Source organism: Aythya fuligula, chromosome Z (assembly GCF_009819795.1).
Source record: "Aythya fuligula isolate bAytFul2 chromosome Z, bAytFul2.pri, whole genome shotgun sequence".
In the NCBI taxonomy this organism is placed as follows: domain Eukaryota; kingdom Metazoa; phylum Chordata; class Aves; order Anseriformes; family Anatidae; genus Aythya; species Aythya fuligula.
Genome location: NC_045593.1, coordinates 83,817,816 through 83,843,078, shown reverse-complemented (window position 1 = coordinate 83,843,078; position 25,263 = coordinate 83,817,816). Strand labels below are relative to the sequence as shown.

At 36.2% G+C, this 25,263-nt stretch overlaps 1 protein-coding gene across 5 annotated transcripts in view; it reads left to right on the top strand.

The window, feature by feature from the left end:
* The window catches only part of MCTP1 (multiple C2 and transmembrane domain containing 1), a 314,126-nt gene that overhangs the window by 188,715 nt on the left and 100,148 nt on the right, over nt 1-25,263 (top strand). For all 5 annotated transcript variants that reach the window (XM_032205996.1, XM_032205997.1, XM_032205999.1 and 2 more), the window contains 3 exons: nt 6,075-6,261; nt 11,275-11,368; nt 23,601-23,703. In XM_032205996.1, coding sequence (XP_032061887.1) covers nt 6,075-6,261; nt 11,275-11,368; nt 23,601-23,703 — 384 coding nt within the window. The remainder of the gene's footprint in view (nt 1-6,074; nt 6,262-11,274; nt 11,369-23,600; nt 23,704-25,263) is intronic.

Genomic DNA, 25,263 nt, shown 5'->3' with positions numbered 1-25,263 from the left:
CCTTACTTATTACTATCTCCGCACATGTTAGCTGCACCTAACAGTGCATTACTGTTCTGCTAAAAAGCAAGAAAGGGTCATCTTTGTCTTTAATGAAATCTTAATTAAATTTCTCTTACCAGGTATTTTATTGTTCATGTTTTTTTATTGACATTTGTTACTTCCAAGTACTTTTGCAAAATTAGTAGTATTCCTGAAAGTATTAACTGAGATACAGAATGCTGCACACAAACGGGCTATCTTTATAGATCCTTCTTCTTGCCCTTAAGGTCCTGCATATGGAAATTTACATTACTGTATGAAGTAAGAGCTAAGAAATGAGAGGAAGGGAGAAGGAAAACTAAAATGGCTAACCTAGATATGGGGGCTGTGACTGTAAATATGAAGAAAATTAGTAGTGTTGAAAGGGGTATCTGAGAGTTTCTGGAAGACAGATTGGAGCCACGTGGAAGATCATGCAAAGTTGTTTTTGACCAGCTAGTTGTTTTGACCATCAAATTTCCATTGATGCAGGAAAAATCAATGTTTCTGAAAGCAAAAGAATGGTTTAGCAAAGGAAAGTGTTAATTTTGATGTGAAGAAATTACAGTGATGACAGTGCTAACAGTATGTTTCTGTAGTGCATGGCTGTACTATGAGGATGATATAGGACATACCACATAATAAACCATCTGCAAGTACTTCTTTTTGTCTACACAATTTCAAACGTAAATCTGTAGTGTTATGGTGAAGAGCTATGCTTAGGAAAATGTTGATCTCTCATTCCAAAATCTGTCGATGGGATTTTGTGGCACAGCCCATATTTCTTTTAGCAAGCCATAAATACTTGTCTGCATTCAGGTATCGCTCTGTGGCCAGCGAGGTTGCCCTGTGCTTGGTGGGGCTCTCATGTTTCCATTACCTGGACCAACTTACCGTTTCCTCGGGTCCTGCCGAGCTCTGCAGCCAGGCCATGCACTCCCACCACCCTGGGGATCTCGTCCAGTGCCCCGAGCTCCCCTGCCGTCGGTGTCCTACTTAGCTGAAGTGCCGACTCCAGCTCCTTGGGGAACTTTCCTGGTTTTCAGTCTATTGCCTCTGTCCGTCACCTATCACAAGCACAGCGTGGGGTCTGTAGTTTTATTTCTTTCTCATTATCTCTATGCTTAAAAATGCCACACTCTGGTTCCTCCAAGAACTTCATGTAACTGCAGTCCTGTCTTTTTGAGCCCTATCATTTTCTGTCGCTGCCTTGCAGAATTTCCGCTCTCCGTTTGTTTCTTGGTTTTACTGGAACATTTTACTCTGCTCATAAAGGCTACGGAGTCTCACAAATTGTAGCAGTTCGTGCCTCGCTTCTTCTGATGTGTGGCCAGCTCAGTTCTAATTGCAGAATTGCACAGTTTCCTCTCCTTGGCATCCTTTGGAGCAGCATAGACCTGGATCACAGTGGAGTTAAAAGGCTGTCTTTCTGAACAAGTCGTGACGATAATTAAGTTGCCTGGGTTGTAGCCAAGTGGTGCTTTTCTGTCCCTATCACTTAGGATTGTGCCAATTCCTCTTTTATGCTTTATTTTGTCATGTGAGAAAATGATCTCGCTATCTGCTGTCTCTCCCTTGCCTGGCCACCTGGCTTTTAAGAGGCCTTCTATGTCATGTCGCTACCTTTGTATTTCATTCATTAGCAAGGATATTTCACCAGGGTGCCAAAGCGGTCTTACATTCCAGGTTCTGTTAGAACTAGAGAGGGGAGGTGATTTTTGCCTCTTAGACCTGCTGATAATAAAATGCTACATATAGTTCTGGTTTCCACACTTTAAAAAGGATGCAGGAGAATTTCACTGGATCAGAAAAGTTACAAAAAGTCATTTGAGGGCTGTAGGAGATGTGTTCCAAGGAAATATATAGGGAGCTGGTGGTGTTTAGCATATCAAAAGGAAGATCAAGAAGAGATATGATTATGGTATATGAGTACCTTCACTAGAAGAAAATACGGGGTACCAGTGGCTTTTTTTTTAACCTAGTAGAGAAAAGCATAAAAAGAACCAAAGGCCAGATACATTCAAATTAAAAATAAATCAGAAATTCCTATTTCTAACATTTCGGGTAATTAACACACGCTGAAGACATGCTCAGAGGAAGTGGTGCATTCCCCTTAAATCTTCAAATCCTCTTTCTGGGAGTTGCACCATGTCTCAGCTGCTAGTTACCTATCACAGTCCAGTGTGTGAGCTTGAGGCACTTACATGATGTTTTCCTCCGTTCTCATGTCTCAAGGCCTGCAAATCCAGATCCACGTGGCACCTGGTAATGTTCATGTGCAGAGCTGACAAGGGAGGTAATTCGGGAAGATGTATCTATGTCAGCTACCCAAGGGCGTATTCAGTTGTCCCTTCCTGGCACTTTTAGCATTGTCATAGTTGTGCACTGAAGGGACCGCATAACATGGGGCAGTGGTATAATGCAGAATACTCTAATTACCCTAAAAGCTAAAATTTCCTGAACGGTGATTTATAGCCATGCTTGAAAATCTGTCTGCAGAGGTAATGGCTATTTTTGCTATAGTTCTTCATGCCGGCCTCTTCACCAGAGGTAAACTTTTCCTGTCACCAGCAGCATGTGATAATAATGCCATGAAAACTGAATTCTCCAAAAATTTGTATTATCTCCTGTTTTCAATGTGACTCCAGCCATATGCAACTTATGGTCTTCTGCAAATGTCTATAATTTTTCATGGTCCTCAGTGGAGAATGAAAGACAAAAATTCCTGCCACTGCCCTGCTTGTTCTGCAGCAGCTTCTGGTAGCATTCAAGTTCACCTTCATCCTCAAAGCATCTTTGTTCTCCATGGAAACACTTGTAGGTGACAAATACGTCTAAAAGAACATCTTAATTGATGTAAAAGTGAGCTTTAAAGCTTGGAATACAGGTATGTGATCTTGGTTATGTACAACTTTGTATTTAGCATCTCCCATGCTTGTATTGATTATAAATCATTGTCTTAAAATTTAATGTTCAACCTGAACTTTCCAACACTGTTAAATCTTGAAAAGTACTTTGTGAATTCTAGATTTTGCAGGTAAATTGAGTCAAAAAGTTTTGTAGGTTTTCCTACTGGTGTTAGTTATTCTAGGATAAGATTACTGCTTAGACAATGTCTTACTGAAAACAAGCTTCCTTCATTGTTTTGCTCCCATGCAAAGATCTAATGAGAACAAAAAACAGATCTAACAAAAACAACAAATTTCAAAGGAAACTTTTGGTGTAACAAAGTTTTTTGTTTTGTTTTTTTCTTTTCTCCCCCCCAGGAAGAACTCAACTATTAATGGAAAAGATCACAATTTTTCTAACAGTGTAAATTGGAATGTTTGTATTTGCTTTTTCCTTCATCTTTGGACTGCAGTGCATGTGCTGCCAGTGCACTTGCCTTATGCCTAGTGCATCCACACTTTCTGTGAGTTAGCTGCATGCAAGTTGTATCTTCTGCAAAATGTCACCCAGAGCAGGGGATGTGGGAATGAGCAATGTGCTTCATCTGACTTAATAAGGACATTGTTGCTCTTAACTGGGATTTCCATAAAGCATGGTGGTGCCATTCCTTGATGGAGTACTCTCAGATTTTTATAAAATTATCTGTGGGCCATTCGGAGAATATTTTTCTTGTAAAATGATTAAGGCCTTCACTAGAAGAAGTTTCCAAGACACTTCCTACCTCTCTGTATGATATTAGGAAATAACTAGCTGGTGATTTTTCATGGAGATCTATCAAAAATACACAGAGACACATTTCTTTGTAAGTCTCTCTTAAACGTGGTACTTTTTCAAATATTTTTATACTTACAGGAAAAATATACAGGTAAAATCAAATTTTCAATTTATTTTAGCCTAAATAAAAAATAACACATACTTTTAATAGTTAGAGCACAAAAAGTGCTGTAACTTTGTGAACTCAAGGCACTGGAGCTTATAGCTCTGACAGAAACCCTATAATTTTACAGTCACTACATTTTTATGATGCTTGTGGGTGTTTGAGTTTTTTGTCGGAGTACAGGTAGCATTTGTTTTCTATTTTTGAGTGAGGGATGAATTATTTCTGTATCACTTATATTGTAATGGCTTTCTGATTCTTTTACTTGCTCTTAAGAGAGTTTAAGCTGGTTCTTCCAATGATTATTGGTTAAAGTTACAGAGGTTGTTTGCAGAGATATTTTTGAGGAATATCTGTTTTGAAATAAACTATCTAAGAATATTTAACACTAGAGGCATCTTAACCTATTCCTAGTTTTAACATTCGATCATAGTATTTCTTATCTTAAGGAGAGCATTATACTCCTCACTGTGGCTTAAACAAAGATTTGACTGCCTATGTGCACGTGTGAAACTTGGATTGACTGTAAACCTACATTGACAGCAACAACTTTCATCTTTCCTTAATTTCATTTCTAACACCTTATCTTCCAAAGCATTCAAAATAAACAGTAAACATAAAACTCAGAGAGCTATGTCAGTTAGAAATTTTCTCATTGTAAAATAATTGAACCTTGTTACTGTATGAGCTTTGCAGTAGTTTAATTTTGACAGCTACGCAGACAGTAAATGTTTTTTAAAAAATTAAAAGAAAATTTTCCTGTAGCAAATCTAATCTGCCTGTGATTGCACAGTGCCTATTTTATGAGGATGCATTTATTCTGATAATTGGCTATTTCCTGTCCTTAAATGCCTATTTATTCATGTCTGCCACCTTTTTCTCAGTTTATTGGCCCTGCGGTCACCACATTATCTTTCTCTTCAAAATCAATTGACATTTTATGAAAAGAGTTTGCTAGATGTTTAGCTTAGTGAGAGTGGCATATAGAACATGTGCTTGTCACATTAAATAATCACTGTTAAAAGTAGACTATTTGGTTGTTTAACTAAGTATGGAATGTATTCATACACTTTACTTTGATATTGTTTTTGTTTTTATTCAGAGTAATGTATTGGCAAAACACTACTAGTAAGTGGAAGTATTCCTAAAAGTGCTTTTTACAGAAATTCCTTTACATTGAAAAATGGCATTACATGATCTTGAAGGTCTTTTCCAGCCTTAATGAATCTATGATTTGACACAGGCATTGAATTTTTATACACATTCAGGGTTGCAATCTAGGAAACTTGAAACTTGTGAAGTATACACATTAAATTATTAATACTTCTAAGGTACATACAGAGTATGTATTTACTGACTGCAAACTATGGTTTTAAGTAAAATTTTCTGGTCAGCTCCTTGTTAGCTTTTCCTTCATAGTTCTATCTTTTATTTTTAAAGATTTTTCAACACTTGCAAAGGTTGCTGGCTAGCATGTATGAAGCCATTCTTCATTAGCTCAGTGTATGGTGTATCCCATGCAGACAGGGTTATTCAGGGAAGGATCAAGCAGGGTGGATTGGCTTCAGCCACTATTTGTGCCGTTATAAGCAGTCCCTGCTCATTACAACATGAGACATCTTATTATACAGGGGCTTGCGGCATCAAATTTTATCCTGGCTGCTTGCATGAAGCTTTGACCCTGAGCCATTCACAGCTAACTGCAAGAGAGCTGAGCCTTGGGTGGTGCTCAAGTTGTGCTTTTCTATGTTCAGTCATGTTGACTCCATCACAATTAAGTCCACACAGATTTTATATTTTCTTTTTTGTTAGAGGGGATTTTTGCGGTTACTGGATGAATGACAATGAAAAAATTCATACCAAAACTTACATTTTAAGATATATACAACAGGCAAAACTGAAAAGTAAAATTTGAATTTTTAAAATTCTCTTTGACTGGAACTCAATTAATGCATTTTAGACAACCTTGCTTCCAGTGTTCGTTTGTTTGTTTGTTTTTAAATCAATATTTCTATTGTTCACATGCATAACAAGTTGCATCTTTGAAAACACTGCTAACAAGCAAGCTACATGGGCAGAAACTGAAGAGAAATCCTTTCAGAAGCTGGAAGGAATTCCTATGGATTTGTGTTTGTTTGTCTGTTTGTCCAGCTGAATGCCGTTAAGCCAACATGCTGTTGCTTAATATGAAGAAAACCACAGGCTGATGAAAAATGTTTCTTTCTAGGTGCCAGGTTGACCTGTCAACCCTAAGTAAAGAGCAAACTCACAAGCTGGAGATGCCGCTGGAAGAAGGAGAGGGATACCTGGTGTTGCTGGTCACTCTGACAGCCTCTGCTGCAGTCACTATCTCTGACCTCTCTGTCAACTCTCTGGAGGACCCAAAGGAACGGGAGGAAATACTGAAGAGATATGTATGGAGTTCTCTTTTGCCCTCTGTTTGCAAAATGGTTGTTTGTATGAATAATAAGTATTAGGGAGAAAAGTCCAAATATACCTCTTACATCCTTAGCACATTCAGCCTACAGCAGTCATTTAAACTAGTCATTAATATTATTGCAGCTAAAACAAGTAGCATCAGGAAGGCTGCAAATCCTCTTTGTACAGTAAGGTATTTTTTACCTTAGTAATTCAGCTATTTCATTTGACCCCATGACATAAAGAAGTTTGCCTTGCAGATCGTTTTTACCAAGTGCGAGATAACTAAGAAGTTAGTGGTTACACAGTTTCTGGTGGGTGTTTATGCCAAGTGATTTGAAGTGCCAGTTGTCTGGGGTTTTTAAGCTTTGTCTAAAGAGGAAGAAATTTTTAACTGTACATTAGAGGCTGAAGTAGCATTTTATATCATCAAATAATTGTTTCAATCATAATTTCCATTTTAAAATATTCTGAGGCAAATTATTTTCATTTCCCAGCATCCTCACATTACACAGCATCTGTGCAATTTTTTCAAAGCAACAGAGAGGGGAGCTCTTACTCCAGCATTTGTTAATGCCTAAATCACTAAAAGTAACTGTCTCACTACACACAGAGAAAGGAGAAAAAAAAAAAAAAAAAGAGCTATTTCCACTTAAAATTACAAAGCTTTTATTGTACAATGCTGCCAGGTGTTTAGAAAGGCTTCTCTAGACACTCAGCCATTAAACCAAGCTCTGACTAACAAAGAGCCGCTTAATTTTTTTTTAGATTTTAAAATATTCCTATTCCATGACTGACATCCTTTCAATAACAGAATTTAATAAAGATGTACCTTATCAGTCTGTGCAGATAACATGAAGTGCTGGTACTAATGCTGTACAATATTCTTCAAACAGATTAGCAGGATGTGTGCTTCAGCAAATTTATTCTGGCTATCTCCCCTGAATCAGCTGTCTGCTAATGCTTGTACAACTCATACACCAATAGTGTTATCATAAACACAGTTTAATAGAGGTGACTTGGTGAGGCTAAACATAATATTCCTAAACCAACTGAGGGCTGAGGTATTGTGCAAAATCTTTGAAAAATAATTACAATTAAGAGAATTGTTTCACATTTAGGAAGCCACCAAGACAGCCTGTGGTTGTCAGAATGGATCTTTATGCATATAATAAATTTCTGGTGGATACGTTTTTGACGTGATATACTTCTAGCTACCATGTGCAACAATACCACATTTCTGTGGATTATTGTGTGTGATGATATGATGGGAGTTGAGTGATACTGATGGTTTTGATAATTTAGAAGCAGTATAGCAACATGTTGTGACTGTGTATTATTAATCAGTTTTCCTAAATTCTCATTTTTTGAGATTTAGTCCCCAGTGTAAAGCATAATTATGTGGAATAAGACTGATCTATTTATTTCCATTGCTTAAATATTCATGGATTTGTGTCTTTGCTTGTATTTACATTAATGTATGCATTTGAAAGTATTTGTGTCTATGGAAGATATTCTTACTGCAGAAGGGCCAATTTCTCATTATGTGTTTTTAAAAATTATGGAATCAATAGGCCTTTTGAAAAGTCCTACATTTTTTAATTTAAATGACCTGTGGACAGCAGCAAAAGGAGATGGCAAGGATTAAGAAAATTCAAATAGTTTATTTTCACTGATGTTTGATTTATCTTTGGTATTCATATCTCTACTTCAAAGCTGATAGACAGAAAGACTCTGCAGTTACCAAGATGCCCTCTTCCCATTCGTGGGCTGTATTTTGGAGCTTATTTTTTGTGTTCTGAAAAAAATCCAGCTTCCATTTGAGAAATGTATTTTGCACCCTTTCCACAGCCAAAAACAGTTAATGAGCTGACCTTGCCATCAGATCAAATAGCCTTGGAAAATGACTCTATTACTGTCATTTAACCATTTGTAGCTGAACATCAGAGCCTTACAAATTAAACAGGCATTACTGTTTGAACCATTATTTTACCACAATTGTCTGAAAAGATTAATTCCTTTTGGGGTGAGGAGGGGGGCGCATTAATGGGTACAGACCAAGAGAGATTGTATGACCTTTTCAGAACGGGTGTGCTGAACCTACGGTCCCCCTTGTCACAGTTTAAAAACCAGAGGAGCTAGTTTAGAGAAGAAGTTGTTAGCATTCCATTTTTATTATGACATTTCACAGTCATCCGATTTAATGTCCCTTGACCAGATTGTCCACCGTGAGACGATGGGCTTGAAATGTTATTTAGAGCATTGATAAAAGGTGAGCAGTTCTAAGATGACAGCAAGTCATAAGGCTGGTGGTGTGACATTAATTTTCTCCATAACAGAGATGGAATAAGACGTCATGGTGACAACCTGTCAATCAGTACTGGCCCCTCAGTGTATCTCGATGCCATAGGATGGGGTATTGCTTCTCCCATAATAGAGCTGAACTGAGATGCTCTCCCTGACAGCTGCTGCAGCCATACAGAAAATATATTATACAGCCTTTCATTAAAAAAATAAAGAGGACTCATCTCCAGAGCATTTCAATCTTTTCCCATCTATTGAGGGCTGAAAAGATTCACTGCAAATCACAGATTCCTCTGCTATGGAAATTTCAGTCTTCAGAAACCATAGGTTTTTGAGGCCTTCAACAATAATCATAAATAAGAAGACAGAATATAATCTGATAAATCATTACTTAAAGTTATGTATTTAAAGTAACGTATTAAAGTCATTTGCTTCTCCCAGAGTCTCTGCAGAAGCGCCGTATACATTTTCACTAGTCTCCACTGTCACGGAATGCAGTAAGTGAATCTAAACTAGCTGACTTGCTGGAACTAAAGTTCAAAAATAATTATTCTGTGGGATGTTAACAAAGGTAGCAAAATGCAACACAGTTCCAGTGCCTTTTTGCAGAACATGCAATTTGCTGGGTGAAATTTGGAGAGGGAATGATCTATAGCATTGCAGGAAAGGGAGCAGTTTTTTGTCCAGGTCTGTTTGTTTGGTGTTTTATTTTGTTTTGTTTTTGCTTTGTTTTCTTTTTGAAGCTATGTGTTTGTTTCATTCATCGTGAAACACGTAAAACCTGAAAACCTGTTTGTAAGTCCTTTCACTTTCATCATGGTATTAGAGTAGAATTATCTCTGTTGCAGTATGAGCTCTGATAAGGAGCTTCCAAACCTTGATCATTATTGAAATAAATGAGAGATGGTGCCAGCATGGATTTAAATTATAACACTGCTATCTGTACCACCACCTCTGCCACTTTCAGCTTGCATGTAAGCACACAAGCAGAGGGTTGAGTATGTGCTGGTTAAAGTTCACCGTCAGTACTTTTAAACCCTATTTCTCATTATAAACCTATTAAAACAAATAAAAATTATCAACCATTTTCCTATGATGACATACATGCATATTTGTAAGTATGTTGTGCATGTGGTACTGCGCTTAACTGGATTCCTCAGTTCAGGATAATAAGGTCAAACCTTCACTGTACACAATAAATAGTTGGGGCTTCTGAAATTAATATCGGAGTGTGATTGGACTGTTAGAATGCCTTACTGACAGAAAGAGGGAGATGTATATTATATGTCTAATGTTTTAATGGATTTTATCTACACGTCAAATTTTTGCGACATTTAATATTGCATTTAAGCAGCACCTGTGATTTTCAGATAAGTGACGTTATTGTGGTTGTCCTTAATAATCAGTTTTGACTTCATAATAAATTTCAGAATTGTTGACCTGCTGTTTACCTGGTGGTTGCATATCCTAGAAATCTAGACATTATAATAAGCAGTGAAAAAGGTTTCACCTGTTACCATACCTTCACATACCTAATTAAAATATTAGAAATGGCCATGGGAACTATTTGTGTTTTTTTGTTTGTTTGTTTGTTTGTTTTTCAGATGTTAAAATGTTTAGAAGCAAATGTACCTGCTAGCATTTATGAAAAGGACTTGCAAAAGTAACCCAAAATTAGGCCACATATGATTATGATTTAAAATGGATTTAAAAATCTGATTTTAGTTTCCTCTTCTGGAGTTCTTCCCATAGGTTATGAAGAAACTAAATGTTAATGTCATATTTGCCATTAATTGATTGCAAAATCAAAATTGAATTCGATGTACCAGCATTTGAAGTTCTGCAACTTTTAAATTACGTTCAAAGTTAGAGCTTAAAAATGTTGGCATACCGTGCCTAGCTGCTGCATTACCCCCAGTTTGTTACATTTGGTCATCTGAAAAAACAGAATGCAACTTCCATGCAGCTTTATATAACTATGTAGGCTGAGTAAATGCAATTGTTACTCTACTCTTTAATTTTTCTTCCTTTTTTAATATATGTAGATACTGCATAAACTGATGGTTAAAAAAAAAAAAAAGAAAGAAAAAAGTAAAATCTTTTTTGCTGTGTAATTGAAATCACCTTCTCATTCTTTTTTTTTTTTTCAATCTTTTATTGCCTGTATTTATTATGACACGTGTTAAATTGCTATAATCCTCTTTTGATTGTTTTTGCTTATATTATTTGCTGCATGTATGCTGCATACAGGCTTACATATAATGATCAAGAACAATGAAATTGATACTGGTCCTAAGTCACTATTCAAAATATTCTTAGAGCCTTCAAAGAGAAAACGTGAGCACAGATTTCAAAAAAGTATTAAGGGAGAAGAAATGTTTGTATTAATTCTCTTAATACATTGATGTAATTTACAATTGTGATGGAGAGTTGTTTATGTGCTATTAGGGGGATTAAGTCAGTAGAATTAGCATATTTAATCATTTATATTATAATTTTTCCTTTGTGTTTTTGATTGATAAGTTAAAGTTGCAAAATACTGAAAGAAACACCAACAACTGCATGTTTTGCAGAAAATAATAATTAAAAAGGTGAATATGTTAGAATTACACTAACATATTTGGGAGAGGGAAAAGGCTATCAACATTGCTTTCATTTTGTCATTTTTGCAATCTAGAATTGTATTTCTTATTATTGTTTTTTAGAGTCCAATGAGGATGTTCCATAACATGAAGGATGTGGGATTTCTTCAGGTGAAGGTCATCCGAGCAGAAGCATTGATGGCAGCTGATGTTACAGGCAAGGACTCATTTAGTTTCTGTGACAGTAAATAGTAATACTAGGCCTTTTTAAAAGTGATGAAAAGATGGTTAAGTTTATCAAAATATTATTGCCTGCTTGCTTAGTCTCACCTTCTCCTCATTAAAAAATCCTCAGACACACAAACAAAACTTTTGTAAGCAAGGCAGCAAGTCATTCTAATGCTAGTGGAGTCCTATGTAGGTTATTTCTGACAAGGGTGAAATATATATTTTGACCCCATCAGAGGTCTTGCAAAAAGTACTGTATGAGATACTTACACAAGATTTCTTTTTTCTAATTTGTATTATTTTATATGTTTGTATCTATTAAAGCAGAGTTCAACAGACAAGGGAAATGAAAGATGATAGACATAGATACAACTTTAAAATTTTTACCAAAATAATTGTTTGGCACCTGCCAGATTCATAGCAAGGCTGCTTTTGGTTTCAGATATTTCAAACACATGTAAAGTTTCCTTTAAGTAGTGCTTGTCTGTTTAAAAAGGGAAATAAGAATTTTTATATACGATTTTCTATTTTAAGTTATATAGGATAATTGGATAATTAAACCTGTTTCTTTTCAAAACACAGGAAAAGTACCCCAGCCATACCAAATAAATTTCTTCAGAAATATCCAAGTTATGTCCTGAAAGTAAAATCACCTTCATACTGCAAAGGCTAAATGGAGCAAAGCGAGCTTGTTCTATGTCATAAAATAGCCATCTTTATAATTTTATTTTATTTTTAAAGGCAAACTATGCTAATATAGCTGGTTGGAGTGCAATTTGGACATAAATATTTTACTACAAGAGCAGATACAGATGTATAGGATGATACTTTCTTTTTAATGGTTTTGTTCAAATTAGCATGAATACCAGTTTTGGTTTTTTTTCTTAGACAGGGTAACAGAGTAAACATTTAATTGCTGAAACTGATCTTCCAGTTTGTGGTGCACAAAATAACAGATTCTATTTTGGGGGAGCTTGGAGAAATGCTTCTAAAGATTCCTCACTCTGCTTTGACCTTATAATCCAATGTGGTCTGAACAGAGAGAGAGATTAAGTTATTCAGGGGCAAATGGGATAATTCAGTCCCTGACCTCGTTCAGTCTTCGACTTTTCCAGATCAACATGTCATTTGTGCTGGTTGAACAGATTTTTTGGAAATACATTTGATTTAATTAAAGATGTATAGAGCTACCAAAAATTTTCAGACATTGCATTTAGAATGACAGTCAGGAAGACTGGGAAGAACACTCAATAACTTGCTCATGTCCTTAGTATTTTGCTCACTAGCGGTACATATATATGCTTTTTAAAAAGGCTGTGTAGATGTAACAGAAATCCATGCATATTTTGGATAGTAGTATTTGGTATTTTGAAAAGAGGACAGTGGGTTCTTATTAATTTAATTTATGTGGGCATGTACAGATAATTCATTTCAGATTAAACTTTAAGTAATAATATTTGCAAGTAGTCATTTGTTGATTGTTAGTAAATCATGTCTGTAAAAATTACAAAAAAAAAAAAAAAAGATCCTTCACCTATGTTTAGCTAAGAATACTTACTAGTTAGTTTAGAGAACACTGTCATCAGTAGTATAACTTGCACAATTAGGGATTGCTTATGTGAATAAAAACCCAGAAGTAGTTTGCTCTTCCTAATATATCTTTTTTTTTCACAGTTAATCTTTTCCCCTTCCCTGAGTCTGAAAAGTAGCTGAAACACCTGTATTGTACCTGTCTGATTTGCTTTGTTTCCTGTCTATTGAACATTTCCCATTTCACTTTCAGGAATCTTTTCATATGCAGTAATAAATCAAAATTTATTAGTTTGGACTGAATGGATTTTTAAAATCCATAATATTCCATCATTAAACACAAGCATAGATGGAAAAAAGATTTCTGTAATCTTCTAAGTAGTCATCAGTCTTACTACACAGTTACAAAGATTTTTTTTCCTTTCAAAATGTGAAATTTTTCTTTTGTTACCATACATTCATTGAGAAGCATTGTAATACTGTATTAACTCTGTGTGAATAAAGAGCAATTGAGACTCCCGTTGAATGAACGAGTAAAAAGCACAAATTACTTTTTAATGAAACCCTCAATTCTCCTCCTTTCCAGAGAGAAAGCCCATAGTCTTGTTCAGCTGAATACTACTACAGTAGGTCACTTCAGTTAAGCCCCTAATAAACTGTTGATAGTTGAGGGTAGCTTTTTCTTCTGTGTTAATAGACGAGTGTTGGACGCTGCATTTCAAATCATTAAGGTTAATACTGATTTTTAAAAGAGAGAGAGGAGAAAAAAAAATAGAAAGAAAAAGAAATTAAGGGTAAGGCCTCATTTTGCAACTCCCAGATACACACACATGCACTGAACAAGATGCCAAGGCAGACCGAAATTTCAGTGAAGCTGCAGGCAGGTGAGAAAATGGTCACTATCTATCTGAAAAGGGGGTGCTGTTTGAATGTGCCATAACTCGAAGAATATCTGAGAAAAACACGGAGTCAGACTCCTCTTCACTCTGCCCACTTTCATGGAAATGACTTGCCTGGGAAAGTGAGAGCCACAGAGGAGATGAGAGGTTCCTGATGGGTGCTTGAAACATTTCACTGACTTCAGGGAGTGCTGAAACACATGGCACCTGGCAGAACCAGGGCCTTGAAGTGTGCTGGCTGGTTTATCAGGACATCTTCCCTGGTTAAGGTGTCTCTTGACATCAGTCACAGAGTCTTTCTGTTGGTAAAACAAAACTCTGGGGTTGTCACCAGTACAAAATCATGTTCTGCTGGAAATTTTGGTCACAGCAGCTATTCTTTCAAGTAAAATATTTATATTTTAATGTTGCATTTTATATTTTAATATTGCCTGATGTTTGCCAAACAAGCAAACATCTATAACAAATGAAATTGTATTATTGACATCACAGTTTACATTTTCTTCTATTCAGCTAAAAGAACTTGTATTTTTCCCTCTCCCCCACTTTTTTGCTCTCTTTTGTTTTCTCTGGAAGGCACACAGCCTTTCTCAAGGGTTTGGTTGCTTGCAGAGCACTGGAGTAGTTGCTTGTATGGTTATGATGAAGTCTTTTAAATGAGGAAATATTCTGATAATGCAGTAAAACATAAGGTATGATGGATTCATCATGTCAGTTGATCTCTGAAATTAATACACATTCTGTTTACCCAAGCCATGGGATGCTTGGACAGCAATAGACCTTTCCAAAGTGAAATAGTGTCAGTTAAAGCAATAAGTAAATTTCTGCTGCCAAGTTGTATATAAGTAGGGTTGAGGGGAAGCCTGCTATTTTCACGGTGTTCGCCTCTCCTTTTTGGGGGCATATCCTTCCATCCTTTTCCTGATAACCTGAAATAAAATGTAAAACTCTGCCTTGTTACTGACGAGAAGGAAGCATGGTGGGAAAAGATGTGCTACAGGTTTTATCAGCGTCAGCGCAAGTCCCATTATTTTCAAGAATAATAGTTAGCAACTCAGATTCATTAGCAGAGCAAAATCTGAGCTCCTTGTGACAGTCTGCCTAGAAAACAGTTTGTTTTGCTGTCTTTGGGCTTTAATTAAGACGTGCTCCATTCTAGCCCCCTCGCCTGCTTCTCGCCCACCCCCACCCCACTTGCTGTGTCACAGACCGGCGATCAGACGCTTTCAGATGGTCCAGCCCATGACTTTGACCTTCTGCGCGGTCCGGCGTTCCCTGGGGAACCGTTCAGCTCATGAGGTCTGATTTCACACTTCCAGGATGCCTCTGCTCTCTTAACAATGACAGGGAGACAAAGCCCTTTAGAGCGGGCCGCATGGGGACTTGTTTAAATTGGAAACTAGAGAGGAGTCAAGGAACAAGGTTACAGGCTACAGAATAGTGCTTTTAATAAAGAGCTCACAGCTCTGGTTCAGCTCAAAGAGGGCTACCTCTGTACAATTAATTGAGACATTTATCTGGAGCATCTTAGGCCTCTACTTTCTCACAGAATTATGTGATAAATATCAGCTAAGAGGCAAATGAGATGTGCATGAAATGAATTTTTAACACTTTGATTACTGTGTCTCCAGTCTTCATTAGAAGTTAATTTATTTGTATTTCTGACCTCATTATTAATCAATTTTCTGCATTTTGGGGGGACTACTGAGGTTTCAGAACCTGGTATTTGAGATGGATTATATCAAAGAGCTTGGTGATATTTAGGTTTAGAGCCAAAAGCATTTCAGGTTTTGGTTTTTCCTCCTTTGAAGACCAGCAACTAAGCATAGAAAATGAGAGAGTTTTTTTTTTTTCTTTCTTTCTTTTTTTTTCTTTAAGTTTTATGTATGACATTCAGCCTTTCTTTTAAGAAAATTCCATGTTGAAATTTTGATTAAAATATTTGAAAGTAGAATGAAGAAACCAAGGTGGCTAGATGTGCAGAATGTAAATGAGTTTTCTAAAATCTGTTCTACTAAGATGTCTTAATACCTTTTGTGCAAAAATATTCTTTGAAATTGTTTCTTAAATGCTAGCAAATGTCAGAAATGTCAGAATGATGTATACAAATGTTAAATTCAAAAAGGCGTGGAAGTCTGTACGTGTAAAATTGAAGGAATAAATTCAAAGGCCCTTCGGAATTATGTTTTTTGCTCTGTCAATTTGCTCTGTCAATTAGTGCAACCAGACTTCAATATACACTTGAATTATCTTCACAAAGTAATGAAATCTATGGACATTACTGCCTGGTAGATAAAATCTCGCCTAATCTTCTCCATATGTTTTGCCTGAAGACATCAGTCCAATATCATGTACTGCAAAACTCCTTTTTCTTTCCTGATTAAAGTAGCAGTTTTAGGTTACTAATGGCAAACTCAGATTTTAAAAGGCATTTTCGATTAACCATAACATTTAGAATTAAAAATCCAATGAAATTATTTGTGATTATTACCACGTTTTTCTGTAAATATTCTGTGGAAATGAGTTGAGCAAGGTTTTGCCACTGCACTGAATGCTTTGAACATTCATGGAATCAGCCCATTGCAACACTGCTGAAGAGGACTTATCATTTCCATTTTAAAGATGGAAAGCTAAGAAAGGTTAACGGACTCAGCTAAGGCCCACAGAGCAAGTCCTTGTCAAAGTTGGCATTTGGCTTGGGTCCTGTGCTTAATCCATTAGATAAGGCAGCTTCTCATGCTATTGAGCCATTCCTTCTCCTGGCCAAAGGTCAGACTGACTGCTCTGTTGCAGGCAGCTGGCTGGCAGGGAGCTTGGAACAACATTAGTGACATTAGCGTCTGCATGAGTGGCACTGCCCCCCAGAGTCATGAAATGGCTGTCTTGTCTTCCCAAAAAATAAAGGCATTTTTTGGCTGTGGGGACTTAGGTCTGTAATGGACAGGCATGGCCAGCATTAGGGGAGAACCATAATAACCTATGAAATATTCAAACAATATTTCAGCTTTTATAACCAAGTTAAACTTGGATGAATTTTATGAAATTGTGTCTTATGAACTTGACTTTTAGAAGCAGAAATTGAATTGAAATCTACTATTGAATCTTGAAACTACCCAAAATGTCTCTAGTAGTCTTTCTGATTCTAGTTCAGTTTTGATACTGTAGTTTGAAAATACAAAAAATCATATAATGTTTAGTCTGGAATGTGGTCTACTTACAATCTAGCAAACACTGAAGTTGGATTTCTATCAGTTTATATAATTTTATGGACTGACTAGTATCAAGTAAGTGTTAGAGTAAGTTACTCTAACAAGTAAGTTAGAGTAAGTGTCCAATCTACATTTAACCTCCCATATGTTTTTCCTCTCCGCTCCGTTCCTTTCCTCTCCTTTCCGCTCCATTCCTTTCCTCTCCGTTCCTCTCCTTTCCTCTCTGTTCCTTTCCTCTCCGTTCCTCTCCATTCCTTTCCTTTCCGTTCCGTTCCGTTCCTCTCCGCTCTGTTCCTTTCCTCTCCGCTCTGTTCCTTTCCTCTCCGCTCCGTTCCTTTCCTCTCCACTCCATTCCTTTCCGCTTCGTTCCTTTCCTTTCCTTTCTGCTCCTTTCCTTTCCGCTCCATTCCTCCCCTCCCCTCCCCTCCCTTTTCACAAAAAATAAAATTAGGAATTTTTTTCTGGATGTATACTGAATCAATGCACGCTTTTTATAGCCACAGTAGAAACGTCTCCACAGGATTCACAGGGATTTAACCCCATGCTATCTGAAGTCCCTTGGGAGTTAATCTTTATGAAGTGCAATAAGTTTTCCAGGGGACAGGTAGGTCTGCCATATACTTCATGGCTTGAGCCTACTCTGGAAACCAATTGAATCAGTGATAGCTGCTTGTAAGACTCAATGGCAGGAAAGAAAAAGTCATTGTGTGATGGCTGATGGTCTGTTTTTTTATTTTCGTTCCTACAAGCTGATTTCTCAAAGACTGAAAACAGAAAAGCATGATGTTAGTAACTATGCACAGGTGTTTTTTTTCCTGTCTAAAGGAGGTAATTATCTTACTGCATAAAATATGGATGTTGCCATATGTTTGATTACTTAAGTCTCCCTTTTTACAATATTACCTATAAAAAATAACATAGAGCTGGCATGCAGTTTTCTGGAGACAAATGCTTACATTTAATAGAGTTCTATAATGAAAGAACATCAGAGTTGAAGTTGTACAAAACATGGAAGGAAAGAAATGTAAATTTAAGGTCTGATAGCTTTTTATCAGGGAAAAGTATTTGTGTATAAGTGGAGCCAGAAAGTGAGCACAGTAGTACAATGATGTTGAACTGAAGTCCCTGTTTGGAAGAATTACTGGGAAGATTTTTGCTGGGAAGACAGTCTACAAAGAATAAAAACAAACAAACAAACAAACAAAAAAACATTGGACAACTTTGCTCCTCGGAGACTATTGAAGGGCATATCTGTTTAACTTGCCCACAAATACAGATTATATTGTATTGCAATTTGACAGCTCTAACATTCAGGTAAAGTTCATAGTTATATATATAGAAAAGATACTAGCATCTGAATTGGTTGCATCATTCTATCTGTTGTTAAGGAAGTAGTACTTCGGGAGCTGAATTTGGGGTGAAGTCCATGCTGTTGTCTTAGCAGAATTTGTTGCCCCTACACGTGACATCCTGGACAGACTGTGGCTGACCTCAAGCATGGAAGATGATCTGCAGTGGCACATGGCTCTGAGATGGGTGCACCACATAGATTTCTGTCAGACCTAGGACATCAGTGCTTAAGTGTCCACAAGTTACCTGGCATCTTTCATGCTTGCTGATGAGTTCCAGCGAAACAAGTGAGCTGATCTAGGAATGTGGATATCCAGTGGTCTGTGAGTGGGTGAAATGGACATTTCCCCAACTTTCCTAGATGCAGAACACAACAGATCTGTTAGGTAATGCGGTGCTAGCCACTTGAGAAAAAAAATAAATTAAAAAAAAAAAAAAAAAGATAAAATAATTTAGAGGTTAAGGTTTTGTTGTTTCAATTTTCTAAATATTTTGAGAACCAATTCAAAATTGTCAAATTGTCACTATTTATGTCTCTTTTTTTTGGTGAAAAAGAGCACTGTATGTATTTGCAGGAGCAGAAGTCTTGTTCCAGTCACCAGCATTCTGAACTCCACGTAATGAATCTGAGCTCCAAACTTACAAAGACTTTCTAGACCATGTAGGACTAAGAGTACTGAAGCAAGTAACAACTAAGATCTCTTTAGTCCCAGATTGACGTCTCTTGCAGCTTAAGCATTGCTGTAGAACTGGGCTTTTGATGGTGATGAGTTTTCAGTTCATCTAGAGGCATCTGGTAGTTCTGAGAGACCAGGTGAGAGGTAAAAGACATATGTTTTAAATAATGCATTTATAGTGTGCCACATGAGGAATGCAATGCTGATTGAAGTAAAATACTTTGCGTAGATCTAAGCGAAGCAATCTCAGATTGCATTCCAGTCTTGCTGACTGTCTAAACATTACATGCAATATAGCATAACACAAACAAGGATATCTGTCAAAGTAGATGCAATCTGTGTTTTAATGAATAAAGCGGGAGACTGCAGAAGATAAGGAGTTCTTTATTTTTTTTAAGCAAGAGCTTGCATTGTGAAGTAGAATATCTCCAAGGTGTAATTCTCAGATAGTATGGGTCTGTAATGACTAAAGAGGGGAAAAGGGTGAGAAAGATCCATCAAAAGAGAAACTGATTTCTCTTCCAGACTACCATGAGTATTATTTAAATTAGCACTTTATTTCCATCATTTTAGGAGCCCTTAGGACTTTACAAGTAGAGTCCAAAAAGCATGAAACATTACAGCAAGAAAGTGGATTAATGAGATTTGTTTGACTTCTTATTGAGGTTTACTGCAGGTTTGATTTCAGTTACTGAGAAGGTGTACTTCATTGGTTTTATTACCTACTTGTCTTACGAATTCCTTCAAACAGTGCCAAGCATAATAGTGATTAGTCCCACTGAAGTCATGGGATTACTCAAAATCATAAATGCTGGTTTCAGTAGAGCTGGGAGCATGCTTTTAACGTGTGAATGCCTTAAGTAGAGGTGATGGTCTTGCACAGCACGGAGCACACACGTTTAGGGCTATATTTGGATGCAGTTTGTGGATGTCATCCTGATCGATAAACTTAAGTACCTCTAAAGTACTCAAATCAGAAGCTGGAGGCCTTCAAAAGGCACAGAGCAGGCTCAGTAAACACACAGGTTTGGGTAAAATTTCTTAACATATGACAGGTTATGACAGTCGTGATTCAGTTTGTAGTGAAAAGCATACATGGGATGATGATATAATTTAGACTGATGTAATTGAGCTTAGGCAGCACAAGTCTAACTGAAAGTTTTAAAGTGTACTTTTAGGACTGCTAGATGGATATCAAATTTCTGAACACACATGACTCTTTAATACTAAAATGAAAAAAAAGCATTTATTTATTTTATTATTATTTTTTTTTTTCCTTAAATTGCCACTTGCATTAGCTAGACAGAATTTGTCTGAGGTTGGCTTGGTTAGAGCATGTGTTGTACTTAAGGTAATGGTTTCAAAAAGTACAGTGATGAATATATGTTGTAAATTCTTGGATTTCCTTAGTCCTAGAGACTAAGGAGACATAAGATGCAGTCTTTTATATTTTAATGTTCTTTTAAGACTTTCATTAGGAATGTTCCCATTACTTTAAACACTTGCAATGCAGGAACACTTGCCATGGCTGTCAGTGAGAGGTAAGATTGTAGTTGTTCTTTCTAATAATGAAAACTTGAAAGATGACAGATGGATGTGAGTTTCACCAAGTACTTGTACATTTCTCTGGCTTTGTCTTTCTGGATCATGTTCACTTATTTGGGTTGGTATCCAAATAACATTTGCACGTACCATATGTTTAGCATGTCAGCTAAGAGTGTTCTTTCAGATATCCCGCTTAGTTATGAGTGTTTTAACATACGGAAGGAGTGCCCATAGGCAATGGTGAAGGGCCTTGCAGATGGGAACTTCATAGCCTCCCCATATGGTAAAAGCAGTGTGCCTTTGTAAGGATATTCATTGCAAGGAAACTTCTATGTGGTAACCAATGTATTTGGGCCTTCCTTTGTACCATTTCGTAATATTTCCTTTTGTCGATGTCTCAAACTCTTCAACTTATTTCAGGGGGTAGGGGAGAGATTGGAAAAGCTGAGCATGAGAGGGATTCTTTTATTTCTGAGAACCATTTGACTTTGGTTTGATTGAGCACCTCTGTGATGAATGATGCATAGTATATAGTGTTCTTAAATGGATTTATATTCATATAAATGTATAAAGAGAGTCATTGAAAAAGTGTGTGTCAATAGATGCAGGAAATAAATTAATCTATTAAATGCTTCCCCCTTTTTTTTACAGACAGGACCTCTAGACTGTCTAGTACATTTTTACTATATCTGTATACAATTAAGAAGCACACATCACATTTCCCTGTCATATGCAAATATGATTGATGATGCTGTAAAAAAAGGAGATAAAATAACACCTAGCTCACCTTTTGTGTCCGTTCTGCCTTGTTACTCTAACTATCTTGTGGTTTATGATTATTTTTTTTTTTTTTTTACAAATGCTGAAATCTAGAGAAGGTAAATGAAAATAACTTTTTGAAGTTACCTACAACTATTTAGGCTTGTTATGAAGCAGGAAAACATCAGGATGCATGATATATTCATCTCTAATGACTAATGAGTTAGTCCTTTTTCACATTTAATGGGAAAGATTCAGTGATAGAGAGTGACACAGAGATACAGAGTTTTCTAGAGAAGGTAAACGTCTATTCTAACTGTAATTTACAATGCATTAAAAACAATTATTCTTTATCATTAAAGTTAATAATATGCACATTAACCTCTGATGTAGTCTGAATCAATATTGCAGTTTGGAAGATCTGCCCCCTGGACAGCTTTGTCTAAATATTGATTTCATTGTCATTTGTATAAGGTATGAAACAAATTACATGCCTCCCTAATATCATTAATGTAGACCCATTGAACTACTCAATTTATGTCTCCTTATAATGCATGACATAGCATGACGGAATTATTGAAGATGCTGTGAAATGCAATTGCATAGTGTGCTAAATTTGATTGTGGATGGCCAAAACCAACACTCCATAACTTTTAAAAACTTTGCTATCCGAAGAAAGTCCAGAGACATGAATGCTCTACTCTCTAGTGTGCAGTTCAGTTATTAATTTCTGACAAAGTTTCCTAGGGTTCTGGAAGTAGCAATTTGTTTTCCACCTTTGTACTAACGTATTTGTAGCCTTAAATGAAAATAATGCGTGCCCTTGTGTGCTGTGCAAAGGTAAGCAGGCACAGAAGTCAGCTAGGCTAGAACAAAAGAAAATTGACATTGTACAATATTTAAATTTGCTTTTAGCATACATGGTTGTCTATGAGTTTCATTTTGCTAATTGATAGGACAGCAAAATGATGAGCATTGGATTGTTCTTTTCAGTTACTGGATAAAAACAAAATAAGCAGGAGGGATCTCTCTGTCTGGCTACCACTATCATAATTTAAATATTATCATTCCCTCTTTTTTTTTTTTTTTCCCCTTTTCTTTTTTTTTTTTTTTTTCTTTTTCCTCTTTCTTTCTTTCTTCTTCCCTCTTTGGGAAGGTCCCTTTTTACATGGCTAAACAAATGCTAAACATGAGACTCAGATGTCTAATTTATTTCTTGTTTCCAAATACAAATCCTGGCTTTGTGGATATCTATGAAAAAGCTTAGTGTAACTTCTACGTCATCCCACTAAACTTTTAGCCTGGGTGATTTTTTTTCCTGTCTCTTTGGTTGGTAGCTGATCACAGCTCACCTTTACTCGTAAGCTGCCATACAGTTAGGGGCACACACACATGCTTTTTTTATGCATTCCTTCTCTTTAGATTAAAAGAAGAAAACAATCAAAAAAATGCCTATATCAGTCAATCCTACCATTTCCATTATCTACATATTACACTTTCAAAGCATCATCTTCATACTTTTATCTGTGGTGGCTTTCACGCTGAGGGACCTTCTTGTAAATATGTGCAGAGCTACTTCATTGTGCATTAATGTATACAAAAAGCTTAACCACATTTGAACTTCTGCTGTGCTGAGACTGCAGCCCATCATTCCAGCTGATATTTTCTTATTGTTTAATTGTACTTGTCCATTTTCTCTCTTTTGTTAGGCTTTTATCTGAAACTGTCTTTAAGTCTTTTTGATTTGGGGGAAAGGATTTGTGCAGCATGAAACATGTAGAGCATAGTAATCTTTGGATAAGTATCATGGGTGCTATGTTATTACAAATAATATGGAGTAATACTTTTCCAACATGTGAAAATGCTCTAATAATGTTATCATTACAGTCAACATAGGTTTGGAACAATTAAAGTAAAGTTCTCTTAGCCGTCTCAGAAGGGTGCTTGGCACCTTTTAGGAACATGCTGGTTTTGATGAGAAAAAAAACTATATGGCAATTTTTGTTTTCATTTTTTTTTCTCCTCTCCTTTTGCCTTCACATACACACACACAAATGTTATTTTACTGAAGAATCTTAATAGATTACAAGGATGATCAGTCTGTTATCATGATCTTGAATAAAATGCAGACTACAGGACATAGCTGAATTGATTCTTTATTGACTTAAAATTTAGAAAAAAATTTGATTTAGAAGTTGCTCATGGTGTATTTTCTCAGTTCATGAAATTTGTTCCAAATTCTCTCTTCATAGGTAAAAGTGACCCATTTTGTGTAGTTGAACTGAATAATGACAGACTGCTGACACATACCATCTACAAGAACCTCAATCCAGAATGGAACAAAATCTTCACATTGTAGGTGTTTTGGTTTTGTGAGTGTTTCATGGTGGTTCTTTTGTTTTGTGTTGTTTTGTTTGTTTATTTGAAGGGAATGTAAGTGTAAATCAAAGGTACCTACCTCAAATTCCAGTGAAAGTAACCAGTAACCAACTGCCATTTCTAAACCAAACAGCTGCACGCTTTTCTGAGGGTTAAAAACATGAAAAATAAAGTAGAGAAAAGGCAACATTTACTATTCACAAGGTAAGAAAGTAAGTTTGTTTTTTGTAAACCAGAATTGAAAAATGCTGAGCATTCCAGACTTCTGCTATCTTCAGTGGAGTTTCAAGAGCTTTCTGCTCTGGTTTTGGCCCTGAAGTTTGGACGGAAAAAAGATTCTATGACCTTCAGTAAAATGTGGTTGTTACCCTTAATGAACACTCAAAAACTATATAAAGGAATGAATTTTAAATGCGTTCATGCTTTTCTTTGGTCTTTTCTTATGGTCTTTGAATTTTCCATTTGTTATTTCTATTTGCCAACTGCACTTCTCATAATATAATGTCATAATAGTCAAATGTTGCTATTGGGCAAAATGTGGTCTTAAGTGCTTAGTTTATTGGAAAGTGATGCAGTTTTTTGTGTGTTTGTTTGTTTGTTTGTTTTTTGTTTGTTTGTTTGTGTGTGTGTGTGTGTGTTTTTCTTTCAATCCCTGTTTAATTTTGAACACAGTAAAATGTTCTGAGAAAGTAGAAAAATGTCTTGCCCAAACCAAATGTTCATATTATTTGTCTTGCTCTGTTGCCTTTTTTTTTTTTTTCTTTCTGCCTGTTGCAATGTAACATCAGTGAGTAGAAAACTGATCAGCTGCAGGTTTCTCTGCTACTAATCAGCTAACAATCCACTGCAAAAATAATAGAGTTTTTTTTTGTACAATTTGTGTACACTTATCTCACTTTAGCATAAGTGAAAATGATGTTATGCCATTGATCTTAAATCACAGTCTATGATGAAGATTTTAATCTTTTTTTTTTTTTTTTCCTCTGAGTCTGTCACTCATATACTTGGCATCCATAGCTTTCCTTACCCTGCAGCAGTTGGCTCTCAGGAATGAACTCTGAACAAAAGAAAAACTCTCACAATAGTTGTACTTCCCATTAGCTTATTAACATCGTTCTCATTTGTGTATCTGTACAAACATGCTAAATTCTTCATTAATTTATTTTTATTTATTTATTAATAGAAATGATAACTAATCAACCTCCATTGCTCAACAGTGTTCTCTGCATAAGGAGTTGCCTGCTTTTATACAGGACAAAAGACTAATCAGGAATCAAATAGAAGAACTCAAAAGACCTTCAAGGGAAGTTTTCCCCTCTCTTACACACATATCTGCATAGACTATTTTGCTTGTCCTCAAACGTGTTATTTAATTTTGGACTAGCAATGCAGTTTCCTCTGGAGGCACATATTTTAGTGAAGTTGAAGTGCTTTGCTTGAATTCGTATTTCCTGGATCAGCTGTTTGATCAAAGATGAGTTTTTTCAAACAATTTTGGTATTTTCTCTCTGCATAAGGAATGTGATTTTTTTTCAC